The sequence below is a fragment of the Molossus molossus genome, unplaced genomic scaffold, assembly GCF_014108415.1.
Source record: "Molossus molossus isolate mMolMol1 unplaced genomic scaffold, mMolMol1.p scaffold_m16_p_3, whole genome shotgun sequence".
NCBI lineage: Eukaryota > Metazoa > Chordata > Mammalia > Chiroptera > Molossidae > Molossus > Molossus molossus.
This window is the reverse complement of record NW_023425366.1, coordinates 53,272,416-53,298,716: the sequence shown is the minus strand read 5'-3', so window position 1 is coordinate 53,298,716 and position 26,301 is coordinate 53,272,416. Positions and strand designations below refer to the sequence as shown.

Below are 26,301 nucleotides of genomic sequence, written 5' to 3'. Positions count from 1 at the left end.
ATGGCAAGAGCATTCATTTTGGCACAAAGATTAGTACATATCTTTGGCATTATTCACACACTCCAATGAGTTATCCCTGACTCCTCTCTCTTCCTCCCTCCTTCCCCCTCTATGTATGTAGCAAGCCTCTGGGAAGAAGAGTTGAAGAGAAAAAGTAGCACCATACCCCTGGTGCAAGTCTGTTGGTCGCAGGTCTCTTCCAAAGTTTAGATTTTCCCAAAGAAATCTTAAGTTTCGCCCCACTCCCATCACTTATGTTCCTCATGCATACACACAGGATCTTAGAAAGTCTGAAATTACTCAAAATTTTAAATTGGCAGGAGGCAGAGATTCCTGTATAGTCAGACTATCTCTCTGGGGCCCACTGATCTCTAAGACTAAGCACTGAAATTCAGGAGAAGCGGTTGCTTTTCTCCTTCCAGCTGAGCAGTATCCCTAAGAAATCCTGGGAAAGCAGGCTAAGCAGGGTCAGCCGACTCCCTCATGCTGGAGTGCGGGGGCCTCCGGACGTGGTGCTCAGTGGGCTTTCTCCCCTCATGGAGGTCTGCACCGGGCAGTTCAAGCCAACACGAGTGACGGCCACGGCCCTTGAATCCCCGGCTGAGAAAGCTTATGTCTGAAGCAGCTGACTTCTTTCCCTCCTCTCGGCCAGTCTGTAACGGCATCTGGTCAGCCCCAGCGCCAGTCTAGGACTGGACAGCTGTGCGCATCAGTCTTCTCTCTCCCTGCCCCCCGCCCCGAACCTGGCCGGAGTCTATCCAACACCGAAACAGATGGCAAGAGGGAGGCTGCTGTCAGAGCAACAAAAGGATATTCTTTGAAAATACATTCAGACTGTTTATTCTTACTCTTTTCATTTTGACAAAAATGGCAGTTCCGTAAAATGCAACTGGATGAAAGATTACAAGATACTGTAAGCATATTCCTTTGCTGTACTTAATTTTAAAGAATAAATAGGCCACAGGCATTATAGCCTTCATTGTCTATAAAATATATAACATAAATCATCAAAATCTTGATATTTTGATTTTAGAAGCTGGTGTGAAAGAATCTGCTACTTCAGTGGAAATCTCAAAATCTGGGTAACTTAAAAAATAATAATAAAATACAACTCTTGACTGTTAACCCATATAGCAGGATTTGCATTCAAGGCCCATTAGATGAGCACCCAGCTAATACTTCCTAAATACTTGTGCATAAATGCCCTTGGTGTTCCACGCTTATTCTCAGTAGCGGTAAAACAGGAAGCCTCACCTGACCCTGGATCAGTCCTGACCGCGCCTTAAAGTGGCTGTGAAATGTTGACCAATTGACCTCGCTTCTCTAAGCCTCAGTTTTCTCACGTGTAGAATGGGTATAACAGTAGTATATACCTCAAGGCTGGTTTGAGGATTAAATAAGATATGAGAAAGGCTTAAACACAGGGCTTGGCACATAATAAGTGGTAGCTTTATATGATTATTAAAGTATTTCTGTTTTCTTGGCAGATTTTAGTATATTTTTAATGTTTCCTAGAATTGCTGTGTTCTAAAGAATAGGGGTGTCTTTTATAGTCTTTAGAACTGACCCTGTTCTGTTGAAATCAACCACTGTACATGCTATTCCCTGGCCCCTTAAAAGCCTGCCTGCGTTGGGGCTGAAGAGTACAGAACAGTCCTGTGACTTTAATGTGACTGTGGGTGTCCTCAGAACCTTTTTTTTTTTTTTTTTTTAGCAGAAGATAACAGCTGAACTGACAGGAAAGCAAAGCACTTCTTCCATCCCTCTTCCCCTTGACATACACATTCCCCGTTCCTTTCCTTTCTGGAGGCAGCTTCTAGCAGCTGAGTCTTGATTACAGGTGGTTTCTCAGGCTTCGCTCACAGAATAAAGCACTGACTGATTGGTCTTCACTGGTGAGGACTTGTCCAGGACTTTGCAGAGCCAGAAACACACATCGGTTCATAGCCCTCTGGGATTCATTACAAAAGCTGGGTAATCAGCCAGCAGGGTGGGTTTCTGCCAGCTGTCTCCCTGAGGTTGTGACCTGGATGTAATCCACAGTGAAACCATAGACTGCAAAGATCCAGGTTTTCCATGACAGCATCAAGCAGTTTGTTTTTGGAAATGCATGAAGGGCTGTCTTGAAGTCCATGGCATCCCCAGTGACTCAGGCTTGGGACAGAAGCCATTAAAATGAGCTCAGGAGTTGGCTCACTTGCGCTGGCTTGGACTATTCCACTGGGGTTGCCATGAGGGTTGAACTAGCTCATGAGTGCTGGGCCTGGCTGCCTGCTGTCTTCCAGTCTCCCCTCATGTGCTTGTTTGCTTCTTTGTGTCTGGTTGGCTCTCACGCTCTCTACTCCCTGTAGCCCTCTATCTGTCTACATCCGTCTCAGTCCAGCAGGATCCCTTCAGCAAGCTGCTCCGCCAGTCTGACCAGATAGATGGCTTGGGCTGAACTCTGCCTCTGTGGGCTGGGGTAGAGGGTGTGCTCATGGGAACTGCTCTCTGCGATGGGGCGCAGGCCCTGGTGTGTGCAGACTCGGCTTACTTGGAAGAGAGCAATAGCTGAGGGTGCAGGAGGACGATATTAAAAAAGGGTGGGGGGGATAAAAGGGGAAGAATGTGAGAAAGAAGAGGCTGCTTGCAGAACGGCTTTGTCATACATCGGACTGAATGTGAAAGTACGGACAGGCATATGAAACGCACCCTGATGACTATCCAGGACTTAGTATTCTAATTTTCATTTTTCATAGGGTGAAAAATAACTTTAGCATCAAGAAGGTAACCCAGCTCAGCCTGGTCCCAGCAGCCGTTTTGACTTATCCTACACCCTGCCCATTCACTCCCAGGCTAAAAAGACAGATCAGGCACTGTGGAGAGAGAAATAAGAGGGGCTTGGGAAGCAGACAGAAAGGGGCAAGAGATTCTTGACTTTCACAGGGACCTTGCCCCATAAATTTACACCGGAAAAGTCCACCTGGCTTTCTCTGAGAAGGTAGTGTGACCTTGGAACCCAACTTCAAAATATCCTTCTTAGAAAGAGGTACTAGAAGCTTCTGACCATCAAAAGGAGGCTCTTGATTTCTGGCTCTCTGGGCAGATAACCCCTTCCCAGAAGTCAGTTCTAATGGTTCCGTCTAAACCAGTCTACGAATACTACTGATTATGACACCTTTACTAATTCACCGACCTTCAGTAGTCCCTTGGTAAAAACTAAAGAATGCAGAACTGTTATAAGGCAGCCAGAATTAAATTTCAATTCAAGAAGATTTTATTGGATACCCACTAAGTGCAAAGACCTGCAGACTCAGGTCTACAATTTCTTGAGTTTCCACTCCCAAGCCTGTATTAGAGCCACTGTTTTATAAACTGTCCCCTAGCGAAGCAAAGTGTGTTTGTGTATGTGTGTGTACACACACACACACACACACACACACACACACACACACATATACATAAAGAGAACAAAGACGCCCTGGCCGGTTTGGCTCAGCGGTTGGAGCGTCGGCCTGCAGTACAGAGAGACCCGGGTTCGGTTCCCGCTAAGGGCACGTACCTCGGTTGCAGTTTGTCCCCGGCCCTGGCTGGTTGTGCGGGTGGCAGCCACTCGATGTGTCCCTTCACATCGATGTTTCTCTCTCTCTCTCTTCCTCTCTCTCCCGCCCGCTCTATCTGAACAAAAAATGGAAAAATGTCCTCGAGTGAGGATAAAAAAAAAGAGAACAAAGACCACAGCCGTATCATTAGATTAAAAAACTACTGTCTAAAAGCAAGTGGACCAAGCAGGCATTAATTTAAGTAAATCTAGGGACTGGGATCTGTTTTTAAAGAATCAGTTGGAAGATCTAGAAGAAAACTGCAACTCTCTTAAAATTCAGATATAGCAATCGATAGGCAAATAAAATGTGGAAAGTGGTTTGCCATAGTAACCACTTAATTGTAGCCATAAATTATCACAGAGTCATAGATGATCTATGTTCAGGTTCCATTAACAAGTAACCACGTAGTGTGATTCTGAATATTTACACCAGCAGCCCAGGCACCCTGTCGAGCTCACGCACTGACGTGGGCTCAGCTGCGACGCCAGCTCGGACAGTCGGCCTCTCCTGTGGAGGACTGTGGCTCCAGCAGCCGGATTTGTGAGTTCAGTTACTGTGTAGTCTTCCAGTAGCTTTATTAAATGGCCAGCACTCTTTCTTCCTTTTTAAAGATAGCCCCAGTACAGACAAAATCTAAAATACACATGAGAGAATGAGGCCAATATTAAAAATTTCAGACCAAATGCAGTGCTGTGTTCAGCGTTTCAAGGCCAGCTGCAGGGACCTCCTGTGGAAACATGGCACCTGGTGTGTTGTAGGAGTTAGTTAACATTACCTGGACCCCAAGACCTTAGCAGGCAAGAAATTTACTTATTCTCCTGAATATTTCATAGCTCAGTAACTAAATTTTTTGTCTTTTATTCTATAATATACTGCATTTTATTTATTTTGGCAGCTTATTTTGAATTATCAGTGTATTTTGGTTATAGTCAAACAGGAGCACTTTCTTTTTCTAAATCCTCACCCAAGGATATTTTTCCATTTTCCTTCAGACAGAGTGTGATGGGGAGAGAGAGAGACACACATCGACTGGCTGCCTCCTGCACGACCCCGGGCCAGGGACCGAACTACAAATGAGGTACGTGCCTTTTTGACCAGAATCAAACCCTCGACTCTTCGGTCTGCAGGCCACGTTGTAACCACTGAGCCAAACCAGCCAGGGCTGCAGCACGTTCTTAATCCCATGTCAGATGAATAATTTATCAAGAAAGTTTTTCATAAGTTTCTCCCAGAGGCATGTAAATAGTTCAGAAAACAGCCAATCACTTGGAATGTGAAGTAAAACTTCATCATTCGCTCACTGAAAGGAACAATCTGGCTAAATTATTTTGTTGGGATCATCTTAACAGTTAGAGTTAAGGCTGTAGAAACAGCCACGGAAATACTGTGCATATAAACACGACTTGTTCCTGGAAAGACTCAGGGAGACTTCAACAAGGAGGAAAGCATCTATAGATTGTCCACATATTCTAAGGCACCTGACAATTTTAACTGGTCGTCATTCATTTTGAGCAGGTATAACAGAGACTTCTTCTTGGAGCCTTGGTTATAAGGTCTATGCTCCGATTGTCTTCCAAAGAATTCTCTTTATGTTGCTCAATCATCCACTTTCCAGCCCCCATCCTGGAAGAGTATTTTTCTTGCCAGTTATAATTCTACAGGAGTGTTTTTCATAGAAAATGAGTGCTTACTGGACTCTAACAGGGAGATAGTATGAGCATTAATACAAGCATTTAAAAAAAATTGACACCTGATTCTTCACTTTTCTGGTCCTTCCTCTCAGAACATCTTGCTGGTTCATAACCTCTATTATTATTGATCATGTACTAAGCTGACATGTAGCTATAATCTGCTCTACAAAGACACTGTTCATGCGCTGAAAACCCCTTGCATTACCCGTGAACCCTGGCCTCCAGTTCCTGACCAGGCTGTCAAAGCAGAGTTATTAAATATCAAAGTTGGGCCCAGTCTAGCCTGTCCATAAACTCTTGAAACTTGAAAATGAGGTATAGGGAAAACAAGTTTAGATTTTGGACTCCAAAGAAACAGAGAACTCAGAAAGAGAGTGCCTCCTTGCTCTTTACCCTGTTACTTAAACAGTAAACAAAGAGGATTATTAGAAAGGGGCCCCCATCCTAATACAGGCACCCTCTGCAACCCCCACCCTAAGGGCCTCTCAGGAGTTACTGCCTTTGAACAAGGCCAGTAACTTTGAACCTCCGTGCTAAGGTTTCCACCAGTCCACAGCAAAAATGAGAGAGAGGAGGACAATATAGTAAGATTGTGTAGAGCTCAATGTATTCAACTTAAAAGAACTGTCCATTGTTCTTGGATTACATTCTTTAGCCTTTTGGTGTTGAAAATATATGATGATAAGAGGAGATAATGGTTATTTTCAGTCTCCTTATATTAGCAAAATAAAAATAATGACCTCCCAGTTTTTCTGGCTGTTGTACTAGTGGCTGAAATCCAGAAGTGTAGGGGAACCACTGTTCTAGAATATAAACAGGGGTACAGGTTGTGTCTTTTAAAAGGTTTTGTCTAGTGTTCACAGTGGGGCCTGTTGCATACATAATAGGTGCTCAGTAAACCTACGTTCACTGTACTAGCACGGCTGTAAATGTCCAGGTATTTGAAAAGAGTAAAGGATTTAGCAAAGGCTGGTAAGTCTCAACTCTGAGCAGAACTAATGGAGCCATCATATGAAGAACCAATAAGAATCATTTCAGAACCAGCCATCACTATCCAGATTCTGCTTGGGCTTTACAGAATACATTTTCATTAAAAATTTGAAAAACCTTAATGTGCAAAGTAATTTCAAAGGTATATATTAACTAAAGGTAACAATTCTTGGGCAGAAATCCTTGATTCATGTTATAATATCACTTGATAGCACTCTTATGTATAAATATCGTTCAAATTCTCCTGACTCTGAATGGCTGAAATTTTGGAACTGCGGCCAGCTGCCTGTCCTGGCATCTGGAGAAGTCCCGCGGGTTGGAACATCAGTGCTAATTAGTTTTGGGGTCTGGGAGGCAGAGGACCAGAGCTCTCCTTGAGTGGAAGGAAGAGGCCTGGGGCCACCACCCTGGTGTCTGCCATTGTCATAAGCCAGATGCCTAAGATTGAGAGCAAATCCCCTGCTTGTGGACACTGAGACAAGATCTCTCTTAGCACAGGATTAACGCAAACCTATCACGTACAAATAATGGTTCTAGGATTCAGGGGTAGGAGGAGGTCAGGAACAGCAAGTATCATCTGCTCTGTTCTGTGAATTAAGAAAGACTACTTGAAGGCGGCGAGATGGTTAAACAATGGCCTGACCTGCTGGAGGAAGGGTGTAGTTTGGGGGCTAAGAATGCTCCCAGTGCTGGATTTTGTCTGATCAGTTACATATGTCGTCCTGGAGAGGACGTAGGGTATTTTCTTTTTGTGGATTGCGGTTGTGTTCTAGGTGGATGTGTGACTTTAGAGAATCCCCAAGCATACAGAATCTCAGAGCAAAGATTAAAATGTAAGCAGATTATATGGTTTACATTTTCCCCTCTGGTGTCTGATGGGTTTGTGCTTTATTTGCAGTTTTTTGCTCACACAGGTGTTCCACATCCTGCAGAAGAGAACATCATAGAAAACTTTACATTGTTCTGACCTGTTCACTAGGTTTTCTTTCTAGAGGTTACTTTGGCCAAAGACAGACATTCCAAAGTGGCATCAATGTTGCAATAAGTAGCTGGTGACACTTAGCTTGTAATGGCAGAGGAGGTATGAAGGGAACTTCTTTATCTTCTTGTTGTCTTGCTGTAGGGTTAGGAAGTCAACCTGACAATAGATGGCCCTTGATTTGGGGGCAGCTTCCCCTCCCATCACCCCTTTGCAGCACTCCTGAGGCTTCTCACTTAGGAACTGTTCTTCACCACCTGCTCTCTAACCTCTCATAGGTGCGAGTACAAATGAATTTACCCTCTTCAGCTGGACAAATGCTTTGTCTTAGAAGCTAGTCTCCAGTTCACAGTCGAGCATGATGGCTCAGGAGGGGACGCTGGAGCCATACTGCCTGGACTTAGTCCCAGCTCCACCACCGAATAGCTGGGTAACCTTTCTTCATCCCTCTGTGTTTCAGTTTCCTCATCTCTCAAATGACAACATTAATAGTATCAACATCAAGACTGTTGGAAAAACTAAATGAGTTATAGCAATGACGACATTAATAGTATCAACCTCAAGACTGTTGAAAAAACTAAATGAGTTATAGTTAGTGTTTACTGAATGCCTAGCACCTTGTAGGACTCATAGCATGAATTGCTGCTATTGTTATAATTATCAGTATGATCATTAAAAGGCTCTAATCACCTGTACAAATTTCCAGTTTTTGGTTTTTTTATCCTCACCTGAGGACATTTTTGCAAACTGGCCAGGGCCAAACTTCCAATTTTAAAGCATTAGTAGTGAATGTATAAAATTGTCATCTTTACTTGTACGCTACCATTTTACCATAGAAAACTTTTCCAAAAGGTTTTTCCAAAGAGGTGAAGACTAGAAAGGAAATGGGAATCAGAAATGACACACGAAGTTGTCAACAACACTGTGTAGGACTGTGCCACAGGCACTGAGTGTGGGTTTGGGATGGAGACACAGGAGCCAAGGAGCAGGGAACACACTTCTCACCTCTGTCGATAAGTTTACCGTCGAGTGGGAGTTTCTATGAGCCTAAAATATATACTTGGAGGCATCTGGGCAGTGTTGGAACCAATGCTATTTTATTATGGGACAAATGCATATTATGTCATAGTAAAACTTATATTTATTTATTTTTTATCCTCACCCGAGGACATTTTTCCATTTTTTGTTCAGACAGAGTGGGAAGGAGAGAGAGGAAGAGAGAGCGAGAGAAACATCGACATGAAAGGGACACATCGAGTGGCTGCCACCTGCACGACCCAACTAGGGCCGGGGACAAACTGCAACCGGTACATGCCCTTAGCGGGAACCGAACCCGGGTCTCTCTGGACCACAGAGCCAAACTGGCCAGGGAAAAAACTTATATTTTTTAATATCATTGTTCTGGTTAGTTCTCCAGGTAGTTGAGGAACCATTTACTTGTAATTTTTACCCATGAAATTCTTTAGGTTGCATCTTTTTTTTCTTAAAACAGAATTGCAAGGGACCTAGTTTAGCCTTCTCTAGGTGACTGAGAACTACAGAATGTCTCCAAAGTCCCGAGAACGGTCCAGGTTCATACCACGATCTTTGGGAAGAAAACATTGTGACAGCAAATCCAGTACATAGAGAACTGGATGTGGTGTGGATGGTGTACCTTCCTCAAAGCACAGCCTTGATGACACCTGGCAGTCTGCCTTGGGGTACTGTGAAAATGTTCCACCCAACTACAGCTGCTGGCCCACAAACAGCTGTTAGAGACTGCCAAAGTGACCTCCCACTGTCAGCACAGGAGATGGTTGGGGGGAGTGAAATTTAGAAGAAAAGAGAGGTAGGTATGCAGATAAAGGTTAACCAGCTTGCACCAGGCTGTTGTGTAACACTGTACATCAGCTGTACCAGTCGATGGTCCCAGGCTCAGCTGGTAACTGGGCATGCTATTCCTCTGCTGGAGGCAGAGAAGCAGGCTCCCCCACACGAGCCCCAGAGGCTGAGGCAGCCCTCTGGGCTGCTGACAGGAGTGGGTCTTTCCCTGAGCTGTGGAGAACTTCTACATTCTCTGCCTGCAGTGTTAACTCCTGCTTTTGGTTTTTCCGTTCTCCAGGCTCATGCTGCTTCCAGACACCACCCTTACCTCTTCCGCACACTGCCACAGTCCACCTCCTTCATTTCCCCTATACCCCTCCACCTTGTCCTTCTCCTGAACTTCTCCAGGTTTATCCCTGCACGCAGCTCCCACCCAGCTGGTGTCCTGGGCAGTCCCGAGTCAGCCACAGCCGTCTTTCCAGCGGTCCTCACCGCAGCCAAGCACAGTTGGAAATGGTGTGAGCATTTTGAGGCTAAATGACGGCTGATCTCTAGATAACTTAAAGTTTATTCCATTTAATTGACTTACTACTTTTTTTCTATGTGATCTCCCCACAAACAGCCATCTTCTGTAGCCAGAAAGGAAGTCGTCAGGCTTGCAGTCAAGTGAAAGGCCAGTCCCATGGTTTGGAGCCTGTGTTTCATCAGTACATGTGGCTGGTGTTTGTTCTGTTGGCCAGAACTGTCAACCCCTGGGATCCACATTATCAGATGAAGTTTTGCCTCCAACCACTTACAACACTTGGCAAGAACTTTCCACATTGGCTTCATTTAAAACTATAACAGTCTATATCACAGCACTGTATCTTTTCATTCACCCAACAAACATTTACTGAACACCTTATTACACGTCCAATCTTGTTCTAGGAAACTGGGCTACATCGAGAACAAACCATAGAGTACTCTGTCCTCGTGGAGTTTACATCAGGCTGATGGAGGCCGACAGTAAACCATATAAATAAATTATATAGTTAAAAGATGATGAGTGCTGTGGAAGGAGAGAAAAGAAGACGTAGCCAGGGTTAGAGAGGTTGGGGGTGCTGGGGTGAAGGGGGAAGTGCAATAGTGAGTAGAAGTCCGGGTAGCATTTAGTAAGAAGGAGATGGAGGAGTGGGCTGTGTGGGGGGCAGGAGAAAGCTTTCTAGGCAGAGGGAACAGAATGAAGGCCAAGAGGCCTTGCTGGTGGAGCAATGTGGGCTCTAAGAGACAGAGGGGTCAGAGATGATTTTAAAGGTCTTGACCTTGCCGGGTATAACTGAACTCCCATTTGCTGAGCTGAGGCCTAGAGTAAAGACCAGGTTTTAAAGTGAGGAATGGCAATCAAAAGTTAGGTTTGGACACAGTTTTCAAGTACCTTGTTAGATATCCAAGTGGAGGTTGGAGATCAAGAGTAAGCAATTGGATATGCAAATCTAGATTTCAAAGTTAAAGATCAGATTTCAGAAGACCTCAGCCTATCTGGGACCAAGAGTGATGGATATGGAAGGTAGGTAAGAGAACAAAGGATTGAGCCCGGGCTCCCCGGTGTGTAGATATTTGCAAAGGAAAAGAGCAAACAGAAAAGGAGCCTGAGATGGAAAAGCCAACGAGGCCTTCCCACCTGGGGCAGAACACTGGCAGATGATCTGAAACTCATGCAAGGACTATCCTGTCTTAGTTTTCCATGAATCTAGTACTACCAATACTTTTTCAACTTGCTGGTTGAAGCTATCACCGGCAGTAAGCCTGGAATGCTCTCAGAGCTGTGTCCCAGAATGGGGATGGGGTATAGGAAGCTACTCACTCTCTCACTTATTTGCCTTTGCTTCCTGTTAGAGAGGTGGCTGCCTGGGTCAAGAGGGCATGGGGTGTGGTGGCAGCCTCCTGGCATTATGCCTGGTTAACTGAGTTGGGTCAACAAAACTGGAGCACAGGCTTAGCCAGGCCCATAAACCAGACTTCTGAGTCACAAAGTAGACGTGATAGGGATAAACAACACTGAGTGACTTTTTTCCCTCATTTTTTCAGAGATTATATTGAAGGGGGAATGGGGTTTCTTGCTATGTTCCTATATAAGTCAATGGCTATTTCAAAGCCAGAAATAAGTCAAACTCTTGCCTTTTTTAAGCTGTGACACACCCATGAGGTTTATTATGGTAAATGCTAAAACAAAACTGTGATGTATACCAAGAGGAATAAAACTTTTTGCCCTCAAGGGACTCAGAGTCCTGCTAGGAAACTGCTATATCCTCAGGGCTGAGAATAATGCCTGGTACTTCGTAGGTAACTCAGTAAATTGCTCTTGAATAAATATTTGAAAATAACAATGTGATAAGGAGCTAAAGAGAAATGTGCAGGGGGCAGCGGGAGCCCAGAGAATACCATTCTTGCAGGAAGTGGTGACAAGTGTTTCACAAAGAGGTGACATTCGAACTAGGATGAGGGGGAATATTTCCAGGTGGGTGAGCACCCAGTGGGCATGAATAAGGGCTCTGGTTCAGGGACCGGCTATGGGTATTGTGTGATCAGACTCCTTGGGCAGCACTGCCGGCCTGAAAGTGTTTAAAGCCTGTGAAACTCTACCCCATCCCACTCCTCCACCCATCACGGCCACTCATTACTCTGCCTGGCATCAGGACAAGCACCTGGAGTGCACTCAGTGGACACGCCTCAGGAATTACCTGGTTGGAGCCCAAGCCCAAGTTGATCAAAAAGATACTAAGCTTGCTATCAACTGTCTGCTGTGAATACACTGTCCAGACACAGTGGACTATTCCCAGCTTGGGAATGAGCTTCCCGATTACAACCCCGTGGAGGCTGTTGTGTCTCTCACTGGCTTCTCCACAAACTGCTGGTAGCAGTAACAGATGGTGTTTTCTTCCTGTGCTTAGTAAATTGCCTTTGCACACCAAGGCCTAGTCAGTCTCTCTATTTAGTCTAGAAGTCTGTCTGAAGAGGAAGTAGAAGTGTGATGCCCAAAGACTTGCTTGTTGTTCCGCAGGAAGGAGCCAGCCTTTAGTTCTTACACTTTTCAGGCCAGGAACAATGGCCTTCTTCGTCCATTCCCTTGGCCAGCAGGTGTAAAAGCATGGCGGCCGTGGGGGTGATCTGGAGGGAAGGAGGAGGCACTGTAGCAGCCAGGGAAAGACAGAAATAGCCATGGAGCCTTTGCTCGCTTCCTCCACAACCCAGAGCTGTAGCTCAGACTTGGCTGCCCCATTCCTAGCATCCCATATTCTTAAAGTTTGAGGTGTGTGGGCATCTTCAGACCAAGTAAAATATTATTTAATATATTTAGCAATGCCTCATCTTTCCAAAGCTGGAGACTTGGCTGGATTGTGGAGATTTTTTTCCTACCCGAGGGATTTGATCAAAACTTGTATTTGACATCACATTGTTTGATTCCAGGGCAGTAGCAAGAAAATTACCTAAGACCTATAATTCTGTGGCTGGTCTAATCCTAGACAGTGCTGAATGTTGATCAGAAAGCAGGAAGACTGTGACTTTAATTTTCCTGGTGTGTTTCTTTTTCTTTTTTTTTTAACACCTTCTATGTGTTTTGGCACTGGAAAAGCAGTGATGAGACATAGCTCATGGCATCTCATTATTTGAGTTAAACCCAAACCACATGTTGAAGTTACCCATAGAGACTCTGAAAATTCCCATGCAGCAGGATGGGAATCCAGGTAGAGGAAAACATTACTAAAATAGCAGAGGCCTGATGGGCACTGCACGGTAATGGCTGGTGCCTGACTGATAGGAGAAGCCTCTGCCATATGGCAGGTCTCGGGGACGTTGTCCGGGTTCTGTCTCCAGTGTGTGGTGACATCGGTAGGGTAATTAAGCCTTATTCTCCAGAAAAGATTGAGTCATCTCCCCCGGATGACCCCATGGTGAACAGATGCTGGTATCTTCTAAACCTTTTGGTACAGTGAACTAGGAGGCAGTCAGCAAGAGAGAAGTTAGAGGACATGAGGATTAGGAGGTCTTTTGTTGTGGAAAATGGTGCAATCCTGGTACCATCCTATCACGTCAAGCCATGGCCGAGATGACAGCCCTCTGAGCTACTTTCAGGAGCAGCTATTTTCTTTGGTTACTGGCAGGTATCACTGTGTCTGCTTTTCCTTCCCCTCCCAGTTAGGCCTGCCACTGCCTGGCCAGGCACCAGGGAGAGATGCCAGTCAAAAGCAAAGCAAATGCCCACTGGCCTAGTCTCTTACTTTATCATCCTCCACAAAGCACACACCCCGAAACAAGGATGCAGTACGGCAAGGCAATAGAAAGGCCCCAGAGACCATTATGGGCTGGCACAACTTCAGGAACTGCCTTTCTCTGGCTCCATCAGACATTTCTGGCTCAGTTCTTCCGTGAAACTCAGTCCTGAGCACACCTCACCTTCTGAACACCAGGATTATAGTAAACCAAATATACAAAAATCCCTGTCCTCATGGAACTTAAAGTCTCGGATGGAAATGGATAACAATCAAAATAACAAAGTAGAATAGTAGGCTGAAACATACAAACTGACCATTTTTGTAGGTTAAAATAAAAGGCCAAATATTGACAGTTTCATATGATTCAAAGTAAGATAGTCTGTGTCCATAATACATGCTAAGAAATAACAAAGCAAGGAAGGGGGACAGCAAGGTGGTTGAATTTTAAGTAGACTGCACAGAAGACCACACTGAGGAGGTGGCATGAAAGCTAGCTGGTAGGAGGGCACATGGCAGGTGAGAGGGACGGCAAAGGCCTGAGCATGCCTGGTATGTCCAAGGAAGAGCCAGGGGGCAGTGTGGCTGGAGCAGAGAGAACCAGGGTGTGACGGGCAGAGCTGAGCTCAGACAGGTCACATGGGGCCTGAAGGCCAGGGAGAGGGAGCTGGATTGTACTCTGAGAGATGGGAAAACTGTATGGTTGAATGATGTCTGTGCTTCACTAGGGGATGCTTATTAGGACCAAAGGGTTGCTCAGAAGCTGCACTGGGCCTTACGTGCAGTGGTGAATCAGGACCTTGAGAGATGAGGCCTAGGTGAGGCAGTCACCTGAGAGGGCCACCTGAATCACTCAACTGTCCGGAGTTCCTTTGATAGAAGAGCCTTTTTCTGAACACTCAGACAGATGACAGATGTGACTTTGTTTTTACCTAGAGGCCTGCTCTTTTCTTGCCTTATCAGACACAGGACTTGCATTTTCGTGGCATTAACCATGCTAATGACAACTAGGATGAGTGCTGGGAGGAGAGGTGCAGCAGCCAGGGTAGGGTAGACAGCACCTGCTTCCCTCTGCCCACTGAGAATGTGGACAAGGCACTGTGTTTATCTCGGCTGCTGCCCAGGTTGGGAGCACGTAGTCTTAGCACACATCACATCCACTGGGACTTGGAGATACACCACAGCTCACTGTTTATTGCCCTCCCACATGGAATGCCCTGTGGGCTTATAAGTATTCAAGCTGAGGCTTTTGCCAAACTCATAAGCATGGCACCCTTATATGGCAAGTCTCCCTACTACCAATCACAAATTGGCCAGTAGCAGCCACCAGCTTTTAAGACGGCCCAAAGCACTTGGAGAACTTGAGCTATCAGAAAAAGCAGCAGCTAAGAGAGCTAGGCAGAAATACTAGAGGGAATGTTCTTGGTTGTACTGAGAAAAGGGGCCTGCTATTCAAATAATAATATTATTTATTTATTTTAAACCTGCCTACTTCCCCAAAGGTATTCTGTCAGCCTGGCACAGGGCAGCAGGGCTGCTATGTGACAACGAACTCCACGCTTTCTGCCTTCTGTCCCTATCATAGTAAAACGCACTGATGTTGCTTACTGGGCTTGTTTGAGCCATGTAGTACCCACGTGTAATTAATACTTAATTGGAGCCATAATTCAGATTTGAACACGGTGGTCTTTATAGGATGAGCAGCAGAGGCTGCTCGCCAGAGAGTACCTCTGAATCCTTAAGAGTCCCCAGGGATGGTGCCTCCGGGTTCCCAGGGTGGTAACTTAGGACCCAAGGTTGAAACTAAAGGTTCCATATACCTTGGGTGAGGTTTCCTAGGGAACAAGGTGGGAATTAATTAGGATTTATCAAAGGCTTTGGGAACATAAAAGAATTAGCTAAATAATTTTTGGATCTCTCCAGCTGAGTAAGACCTGTTAAGATGAGGATAGTTTATTCTTTCAAGGGTACTGAATGGTAGCCTGGGATCTCCCCTCTCTCCAAATTACACCTTTCAAAATATACCCTCAAAAATAAGCTGACTTGCTTATGCATAATTGGTAAACTTTAAACTGTGTTTATGTATGGGAGGGGCCTGCAAAGGGCTTTTAACCTACTGTCAGGTGCTAGTCTATATTCTGGTTTTGTTGTTACTGTTTTGGATGTAGAAAGTATTCTTCACATACTTCAATACTCAACAACCATTTTATGAGTTAAGCATTAGCCCATTTTACAGGAGAGAATCATACTTAGGTTAATAGACTTTTCCAAGGTCACTCAGCTTATAAATGTCAGAGATGGATTCAGACCTCTATCTTACTCCCAGTTCTGAGCTCCTAACTACTAATTGACCATCTCTTAATTTAGTGAGTCTTTGCTGTGGTCTTCCTGATTTGTGTTTTAGTTCAGACTAGACTGTAGGGGCTTTTCTGCTATGGGATTTCTAGCCTTGGAATTGACCTCAGTCAAACCAAGATTGCTGGTTCAAGACCTTGCATATTCCAGAACATCAACACTGTCTCCACTGGCTGCCTTACCCTTGGGGGCATTTACTCTGTACTCAGTCACTTCTAGCAGCAACCTTCCAAGATGCCTCAGTCCGCTGCACCTTTCGTTTTTACTTCCCAGCACAGATCACACTTCCCTAGCTACACATCGCTGCTCCCTGCTCCCAACACTCAGACCCATAGAGAAATAGAAGGCTGCAGGGCTACAAAGTTTCCTTTGTGAAGCACCCTTCAGAAAATGAGCATATGAGCAGATTCCCTCTATTGCACCCCTGCTAGAAAGTCCCCGAGGCCTCAAACTAGAACACTGGGATTAATTTGGGATGTAGAGACCGTCAGACCACAAACCCCTCTAGGGCTGCACTGCCATGCTTGGCAAGGAGATGCCATCACAGGATGAAGACAGCTCTATGAATGTTGTGATCGGTGGCTTCAAACACTGTCCCTGATCTTCCTTCAAACCTAATACTACCACCAATTCAGTCACGGTCTTTCTGTGGGGAAGCTGCTTGAAACGACTTGGAAGCTTTAGTGTGGTAAACACAGAGGATTTCAGGAAAGGTAGGAAGAGAGAATTGAGCCAAGATTAGTTTACGAAGATAGAATTGCTATTCCATGGCATCTAAAAAACAGGTCTTTTAGGTTACAAATTAGCAATCTTGATATATAGGTGTCACTTTTGAGAGAAAACCATTTCCCCCACCACATAAAATGCTGTGAGAGGGTAGCTTTATTCGATCCACAAAGAAAATTCTGCTGGGTAAGACTGGGGGCCGCAGTTGCCTTGTCATTCCAAGTTCCAGACTTCCTGATAAGCAGCTGTGCTCTGTGACTGGTGGCGAGGCGGGTGACCTCCTTATTCTCCTGTTCCCGCAACCTAGGGGCAGACACCTAAAAGTATCTCCTTACATTTTGCCTCACTTGCCTCACCTTAGTCCTGGCCCTGGAGTAAGCTCCTAACCCACCAGGCTGGCAGGAAAAATAACACTCAATTACACCGTGGGCAATAGAGTTGTAAGGAACAGAAAAACAGATGTTTAGTATGACAGCGTGGTGGAGTTAGCAAAATGGAAACAGAGCTTATTAGTGTCTACTCAAGGCTGAATTCACCTAACAGCTTAAATTTGCAAATGTTTTTTTGTTTCTAAATGTACTGTAAATACAAAATCTGTCTGAAGAGTGCAGTTGGTTGTTAGTGAATGCCATCAGACTCCTATCGGCTTGTGTAAAGCATTGACATCAGGGTAAGATCAGGTCTCTCGCATTTAACCAGGGTGACGCCAGATGGTAATGTGTGAATTCCTTTAGACCAGGGTTGGCAAATGTTTTCTGCCGGGGTCTAGGCCAAGGTCTATAGCAACTGCTCACTCTGCTGTCCAGCACAAAAGCAGCCATAGGCAATCCATAAATGAATGGATGTAGCTGTGTTCCTATAAAATTTGTTCACAAAAACAAGGCCCACTTATTTGCCCTTAGACCAGAGGGAAATGCTCACCTCAGTAAGAGCCCTGTGAGAAGAAACAGTAACAAGTTCATTTGCTTTTCTAGAAGAGAAATTATTAGTAGGTACACATTCTAACATGTATAAAAGAGGCTAAAAATATTTCTAATAAAGTGATAATATAGTTCTTGATCAGGCCAGATAGGTTGCATAAAACAGACCCTAACACTTACTGTTACAGAACGGATGCCATAGCCCAAAGCAGGCAAACCAAGTAACAATTACAACAGGTCTATACACTCACTCGACACTGTGGGGCCATGGGGGTTTTCACCTTTTTTGTCTTCTGCCTGCAGGCCTGTTCCTTATCCTCGGTTTGATCCTCTACCCTGCTGGCTGGGGCTGCCAGAAGGCCATTTCCTACTGTGGACACTATGCATCGGCCTACAAACCCGGAGACTGCTCCTTGGGCTGGGCCTTTTATACTGCCATCGGTGGGACAGTCCTCACCTTCATCTGTGCCATCTTCTCCGCACAAGCAGAAATTGCAACCTCCAGTGACAAAGTACAGGAGGAAATTGAAGAGGGGAAAAACCTTATCTGCCTCCTTTAATTTGGAAGAGACAACAATGCCATTTTCTTCCTTGTACAACCTTATGAAACAGTCCACCTTGGTTTCGTCGTTTGAGTCAAATGAAGAACTAGCCTTTCCCTACCAAAGCCACATTCCACAGCCCGAGCCTTAACAGCACCAATGAGAGGCAACATCGAGCTCAGCAAAGTGACTGTACATTGTAAGAGATGGAACATGAAAACATACATAAACCCTGACATTAACTGACACGTTCTGTCAGATTGCGTCTCCCCCAAGGCTCAGTGAAGGATAATGATCTTGACCCTAAAAGCAGCATTTCTCTGGTGACAGAAGAGACTGTCAGCCAGATTTGCAGGCTGTTCTGAGCTATGTTTCTGCCACAAGGCTGTGAGCATCTCTGACTTAGAATGATGTATTGGGGCTTGTGTTTCCTCCCGGTTCGTTCAGGCTGTCTCAGTTGGAGACTACACACTTACTGGGGACAGGATGTGTGCTAAAGGGCATAGCAAGACATGCTCTCTTGCTTAGCTCACCAAAGGGGCTGAGCAGGGACTGTGGAACTTATTCGAGGCAGAATTCTGGGTTCAGGTGAAGCACATGAACGGTCTCTAAGATTAAAGAAAGAATAAGGGCCTATAAAATCATGAGATTAAAAGTACAAATCCTGCTAATGGAAACAAATTCATTCTGCTTCCCAGCAGCCAAGCTAGCACCAGGGCTGGCCCAGGCTCCTCTTCCAGCAGAGACCGCGTGTTTTCTCTAGGGCTGGGATGGTGCCGACTGCCCAGGGAAACCTCGCTGTTCCCATTCCAGGGACAGAGGTCTCCAAGCCAGCTGTGGCTCATTCAGATGATCACTGGGAGAGCCTGCCAGAACCTCAGCACTTGTGGGGACACCTTTCCCACTGTTTGCTGACCACGCTGTAGTCAGCTATATTTTCAGCCCCAACAGCAGCAAAATGCCATTCAGTGCATAAAAAAGGAGCTAATCATGGGAGTTAAGTGTTTTTTTAGGTGTTGATCCTGAAAGCAGACTGAAATAACATTAAAATGCTGCAAATGGTGAGCTGCATCAAAGGCTTCATCCCCAGGAAAACAGAATAGAAAGTTCATGCAGAGAAAGACTGCTAGACCAAGCTCATAACACCTGCCTATACCTGTTTACAAAAACAATCAACTACCACTCTTAAAAGGGTCCAGGCACTTTTATCTAGCTTCTTAAATTACCAATGTCATTGATTCAGAAAATGGTATTAGCCATCACCTCAAATTTACTTTGGAGTAATCAAAGTGGCCAGAAAGAGCCTAGTCTGGTATTACCCTTAAGGTAAGAATTGCAGAATGTTACAGAAACACTCCATAACAACTTAAGCAAGTGGAATGGACCTGCCAGATTTCTGGAAGGATTAGGTCTCTTTGGGCAAGATATTGTGTGCTAAGTGCCACCAGACATAGAACTCTGGCTCAGGTTTTACAACCTTGCCCAATGTGTGTCTCTTAAATCTGTGTGAGTCTGAAACCATGCCTGGGTGCAGAAAAACTATTAGCTTTATGCATCAATGGAAGGGCACAACTAAAGTTTTCCTCTCTTCTGGCCTATACCAGAAACCATCTTTCCTTATAGGTTGAGAGCTAAGGCCAGGAGGGGCAGGGGTGTGGAACTAGGCCTTAATGAGTTCACCATTCTTAGTCCAAATTCAGAATAAGCAAAATGTAAATCCTGTGCCTTTCTTTGACTAGAGAAGGGGTAAATACATGTCCCCAGCAGCCTAGGTTAAGGGCTCGGGAAACATTAACCCTCTCTGATACCACATAGGAACAGCTTTTGGCAGCCACTGGGCTGGGCTCCTGAACCTGATGGAGTGTTAATATGCTCTCACCCAGTCCTGATGCCACCACAGCAACTTTTAAACCCTGGCAATAATTTTCATTTAAAAATAGCAATTCACTTCATCAGGCAAATTATCTTGATAAAAACCTTTTCTTTTTCCCCCTAAATGTATCATCAGAAGATTCACTTTTTTTTTTTCCTGTATAAGATGGAGAACTCATTTTCTAACACTAATTTTACATTCTCACCCTCCATACAGACAAGTTGTCATAAGCCTGGAGGACTCTTTGAGCAATTCCTCATCTCTACTTCCTGACTGCTCTTTGGCTAAGGGGTAGTATATCCCTAGATCACACATAACAAAAATCACAAGTGAAAATGTGACCTCTCTCAGCCAGAAGAAAGTCACTTGACAATGTCTACTTCATTAGTCTGAATGCCACGAAAGACAAAAGCACATGCACATAAAACCCAAAACCACTAAAGTTACTCAAACACTTAGCAGAGCAGAGAAACAGAAAGAGGTAATGTTGGGCCTTTTAGACCTTCAGTCCATTAGCCAGGATTTGGTTGGGATGAATGGAACATCCAAAATCATGCTAGTCTAGACCAAAACTGCAGTGCTGATGAAAAACCACTGAATATGGGGAATATGTTGAAAGAAATGTGTTAAAAATAATTAGACTGATTGTTGACCCACACCTATTTTTCTAATAAATTTCTATCAATCACCTAATCACCTCAGTCTAAAAACCTAATATACCTGGACCATTATAACTACCAGAAAAGTCTTATTTATTTTTGCCTGCATTTGTGCTTAAAGTTTTGTGATGGGCTGGGCTTCTCGATGAACTCCAAGAAGGCAGAAATATTTGCCTTGGATTCTGTGGATTCTTTAAACCTGTGTGCTGATTCAACAATGTTACATTAACTGTGTAAGGGTTTCTGTATAGTTTTCAAACATCTGTGGTGTAATGATCTCTGTTAAAACATGTATTCTGTAAAGTGCCATAGTCTTTTTTTATGTGTAGCATATTTAAATATATATATATATTATACATACACAAGTCTGTGTGAAAGATGTGCAATAACAAAGGTGTATGTATGTTTTGTTTTTTGGAAACTGGACAGGCGTCAGAACAGGGATTGTTTCTGTTTTGGCAAAGGAGAGTTAAACAGTTTTGCCATTATGGCCTAGTATTTAACCCATAATGATTTTAATGCTACACAAACCTATGTGAAGAAAAGACTGGTATGAAATAATTTTTTTCTGGGTCTAAATTAAAATAATCACTAGATTTATGTGAACGTTAAGCTGGCAAGCCAGGCCCAGTTAATGCTAGTCTTTCATGTGAAATGTGAAGCTGCCCTATGCCTTTTCTGTTAGTGTGATAACTAGTAGCTGGTACATAATCACTAAGGAGCTATTTCTTAACATGCTTTGATAAACCATGTTAATGCTAGACCACTATTTAAGGGCTGATCTCACACCTTCTTAGCCATAAGAGTCTGACTTAGAACAGACCTCTCTGTGCAATAACATGTGGCCACTGGAAATCCCTGGCCTGCATTTGTATTTGGGCAGCAGTGACTCCCAAGGGCCAAAAGAGTTAAAGGCACGACTGGGAGTTCTTCTGAGACTGTGTTGAAACTCCTTCCAAGACTGGGGGGGAGGTCATTAGGTGCTTCGGAAGAACTCAGCACCACTTGATATTCAACAGCCACTTGAGCCAAATATAAAATTGTATTTACCGCTGATGGACTCAATTTGAGCCTTCAAATTTGTGGTTACCCTATTATACTGTAAACTAATACATTGTTTGTCTAGCATTGATTAGGTTCCTGTGCATATGTATGTTCACAACGTGCTCCGCTCCTTTCCCCAGATCTGAATTAAACCAGACTTTGCAAACTCTTTCTGATTCTTTCAAGTCTAAGTGTGTTGGTTCTAATATGTTGTGTATAATAAGATCAAGAAAATAGCTATCTGAAATTTTATCTTAAATACTAATTTATGTAATATTGATGATAGGAAAAAAATATATTCAGGTTTTTTAACTATTCCATTTATTAGTAACATATATATCCCTACCTTAGGTTATCTTTAACTTCAAAATAGGTACTGTATATATTTCTTCCTTGGAGAAGCATCACTGTAATTATAAAAGGGGAAAAACACCCTCTCAAATACAAGTATCTTAATTTTAAAGTAAAATTAATAATTATGAAAATGCTTCAAAGCATTAGGAAAGCATTACCAAAAAAGAAATATGTATAATAATGACAGAAAAAAGTCTACTGAAGTCACATTCCAACACCAAAACTGGAGCCCAACATGGAGCAGTTCCACATCCACATGTCCGAAGGTGATCTGCCCATAAAAAGTCTCACCCAGAAACAGAATTCTCAAAGATGACATTAACAATCCTTCTTACTCCCAGTATCTCATGAAGTACTTATCTGCTAGAACAAACAAAAATGGTTATTTCTTTTCCTGATCTAAGGCCTGTGACAGCTGAAAACTACTTTTATGCTTTGGTTTCTAAACATACCTGACACTTCCTAGGTTCCTAATAGATACCAAAATTAAAAGCTGACAAAATTATCCAAATCACTAAAGAAAAAAATTTTCCAAACAAATTATGACCTAAATAATCTGAAAAATTGGAAATTTTCAGTTGCTTTTTCAGCTGCTATTTCATTTTTCTGCAGAGTTAATCCACAAGAGAGAGGACCCTGGCTTTAAATTTCAACAGAGGCTGTGGACCCCTCATGTGTACTTCCCACTTCATCCTTATTTTATTTTTTAAATCCTCACCTGAGGATATTTTTCCATTTATCATTAGATAGAGTGTGAAGGTAAGAGAGCGAGAAACATCAATGTGAGAGAGACACATCAATTGGTTGCCTCCCACACTACCCTGACTAAGGCTGGGGAACCAAACCACGACCGAGGTACATGCCCTTGACCGGAATCAAACCAGAGACTCTTTGGTCTGTGGGTCGATGCTCTAACCGCTGAGCCAAATTGGTCAGGGCCATCCTTATTTTTTACTTAGCTGTTTTGCTACTGGATGAACTTCCCATGATTGATCTTCCAGAACACATTGCATTCAACTTTCTCCTGGTTCTCCTTATAGTCTTTGCTTAACATAAAACCACTTAAGAACAGTCTTGACGATGCTTGACATTTCCTTTAAGTGGGTTATTTCAGTAGTTTCCAGTAATTCAGTACGTTTTCAACTCAAACACTAGAGAATAAGGGCATCAAAGCAATCTTTTAGCCTACTCTTCAAAGCAGCAAGAACCAATAATTGCCTTTATGTCACGGCCCCTACCAGCTGCGCAGTCATGTGTTTTCGGCCACACTTCTGCTGCCCCTACACTATCTTCTTCCTTGCAGCTTCCTCCTCACCCTGAAGAGTTCTTCAAGATAAGTCTTTAAGACATGAGCAGTTCTCTACACAGGATGTAGATAAAAGCATAAATAAATAAGAGGAAGTAGCAAAACCACATGGGAAAAGAAAAATCAATCAAAAATGTAGATATTAGCAGCTCTTTGGCTTTTTAGTCAAATAGCCTCAAAGCTCTAACAGCTGCAGGAAAAGCAGTCCACCAAGTGCCTATGTTTGGGGGAAACCACCATAATGTATTTTCAAGAGAAGAAAGCCTGAGTTAAGGCAAGTAATAGCACAAGGACAACGGGATGAATTAAATGTTAGGGAGAAAGAATGGACAGTTCGGTGAGGGAAGGAAAGGAAAAAGTCCAGGATGTCTCCCAGGTATTTCGTTTGGGCATAGGTGGAAAGCGATGCCAACCAACATCAAGATCAGGAATCCAAGAGAAGCAGACAATGAAGGTGGAAAGGTTCAGCTAAGGCTGCCAAGAGAGAGGGCCTGTGTGCAGCTAGGAATACACTGTGAGAGAAGACCAGGCTGGAGAGAGATGTGGGAGTCATCGATACACATGGGGAGACAATAAGTTTTTAAGTATTGTGTACATTCTATGTGCAAGTACTGTGCTAAGCACATCATAAAATTCATTTATTCATAAAACCCTATCAGTAGAAACTATTATCCTCACTTTATAAATAAATGAACTGTCACTAAGTAACTTAACTAATTTGCCCCAGGTTAAAAACTAAGTGGCAAAGCCAAACTCAAACACAGGTTTGACACCAAAGTGTACATACTCAAACAGCTGTAGTTTCCTTCTACCCAGAATGACAGGGTGAGAAGACGACCCACACAAGCCCTTGGGGATGCCAACATCTCTGTGCAGTAAACTTAAAATAACTTCCAATTATCATTCCAAAAGGGCCACACCATAAGAGGACACCTGATAAATACACTGCTCTTTCCTCCCTTTTCAGAAAAAAATCTGGTAATTTTTCATACCTTTGAAGATGACACCATGTGTCTCAATTTACTCAATCCTGAAAACAGACACTATAAATTCATCGGGTATATGAAAGTGGTAAAACAAATGACAGTTTGGCAATTTTTGTTATCTTCTTATTATAAATAATCTCTCATCCAGGATAAGCAGCTATTTTAATTACATTAAGAGGCATATTTTCTTCATAGTTAAACCAATAATTAAATAAGGATTTGTCTTCAATAAAAGTTCCTCCAAACACAGAAGCAAAAGACCATTTAGGAAGTTAATGCTGCTGACGAGCAAGCAGCAGGTACTCACCCACAAGTTGTGGAGCTAGGCCTTGGTGTGGAGACATCAAAATACACGCTGTAATTGTTTCCTTGGTTGACCTTTTCTCATAGGATCCACTGTCCCTAAAAGATGGATATGAATTACTGCACATGTGGAAGGATGGAAAAGAAACAGAAACTTGGAGAGAGGTGGCACCATGTGACAGAAGCAGCCTCACACTTGGCAGGAGTCGGGGGACCCCGGTCTAGCTGGCTCTCCCTGGAGAGACTGGTGCTCTGCTCCATGACACTGTTCTCTCACCGAGTGGTTCGGGTGATTATCTACTCCTCTATAAAAATGAGGCCAGTAACAGAAATTATACCATGGGTTTGGGTGTGAGGAGTAAAGTGCTGTTGGTAAAGCATTTAGTATAGTCTTGGATATACAATGCATTCTCAATAAGTGAAAATTATCAGAAGTAAATTAAGAGAATCTTCTGTCTGCTCAGACAGAATATCATTTAGAATCGATCTCAAAAACTAAGAGCTGTTCTAAAAAAACTGTTAAGAATAACATAGTTGTTAAATCCAATCTAATTTTACTTTGAGAGGCTCAATGAGTTGGCTACCTAAGGCCGCCATTTCTTTTTCATCCTGTACTAATCTTCTTTAGCTTTGTGCTTTCATGAAGCAGGATACATGGCCACTCCTAGTTAGCAAAACAAACAAAAAACAAAAACAAAGCAAACAAACAGGTAGTGTTGGACAAGTACATCTATGGGATGGAAACGAGGATGCTCAGAAAACAAACCACCTGATTATTTGTCAAAACCTATTGGTGGCAAGTACTAGAAAAGGGAGATCCAATGTTGGTAGAGTGTGGATAAAGGGGCCCTTTCGTACACTGCTGACAGAGGCATACATTGATACAATTTTCTGGAGAGCAATTTGGCAGTGCTCATCAAAGGTCTTAAAAAGTATGCCCATGCTTTGACCCAGCAATTTGTCCTAAGAAAGAAAAAAGCCTGGGTCCCCAAATTTAGCAACAATATATTCCTTGATAAATCATTTATAATAATAATAATAATAATAATAAACTAAAACTCAGAACCTGAAGGAATAACAGGACTTCAAAAAATAATTTATAGCCCAGCCGGTGTGGCTTAATGGATTGAGCATCATCCCATGGACTGAGAGGTCCCGGTTCAATTCCCAGTCAGGGCACATGTCCAGGTTGTGAGCTCAATCCCCAGTAGGGGGCGGGCAGGAGGCAACCTATCTATGTTTCTCTCTCACATCAATGTTTCTATCTCCCCCCTTCCTCTCTCTCTAAAATATACAAAAACATTTTAAAAAAATAATAATTCATGATACATGCATATAAAGATAGGTGTACAGCTATTAAATGCTACAGAAAAACATTTGGCAATATGAAAAAAGTTCAACATGTATTTACATCATAACTGAAAATAGATTACAAACCTTTGTGTTAGTTAAACTTCTCCAGCTGAAAGTAACAGGAAACCAACTGAAGGTAGCTCAGGGAGAAAACAGAGTAAGAATATTACTGGGATTAATGGGATGAAGTATGGGTGAGCAGTCTGTCCCCGTATAGGAAATGCAAAGCCATCAAGATCTTTTCTGTGTACTTCCATCCCACTTGTCTTTGCAGGTCTGCTTCATTCCTCAGCGTTCTGATGACTCCTTCCTCATGGCACAACATGGCTACCCCATGTTCCAATTCTGGAACAGTACAGTTCTGGACAAATCCACCCAGGAGAATCAGTGATGAGCCAAGCATGAGTCCACTGTGGCTAGATGACATCCACTACCAATATGGTCTTCAGAGGCCACAGAGAAATGAGCTTGTGAGCGCTAGAGAAATATCCCTAAAGGGATCTATCACAAGAATACAGAGGGAAACCTTATTTTTTAAATTTAGGAAAAAGTTGTCTTCTGAGAAAATTAATAGACATAAGCA

The 26,301-nt window shown here is 43.4% G+C and overlaps 1 protein-coding gene across 1 annotated transcript in view; it reads left to right on the top strand.

Annotated features, from left to right (window-relative positions):
• The window catches only part of LHFPL2 (LHFPL tetraspan subfamily member 2), a 140,682-nt gene extending 119,105 nt beyond the window's left edge, over nucleotides 1–21,577 (top strand). Inside the window, exon 5 of the mRNA XM_036278785.1 lies at nucleotides 17,602–21,577. Within this exon, the coding sequence (XP_036134678.1) occupies nucleotides 17,602–17,858 (257 nt within the window). The 3' untranslated portion in view covers nucleotides 17,859–21,577. The remainder of the gene's footprint in view (nucleotides 1–17,601) is intronic.
• The last annotated feature ends 4,724 nt before the right edge of the window (nucleotides 21,578–26,301 follow it).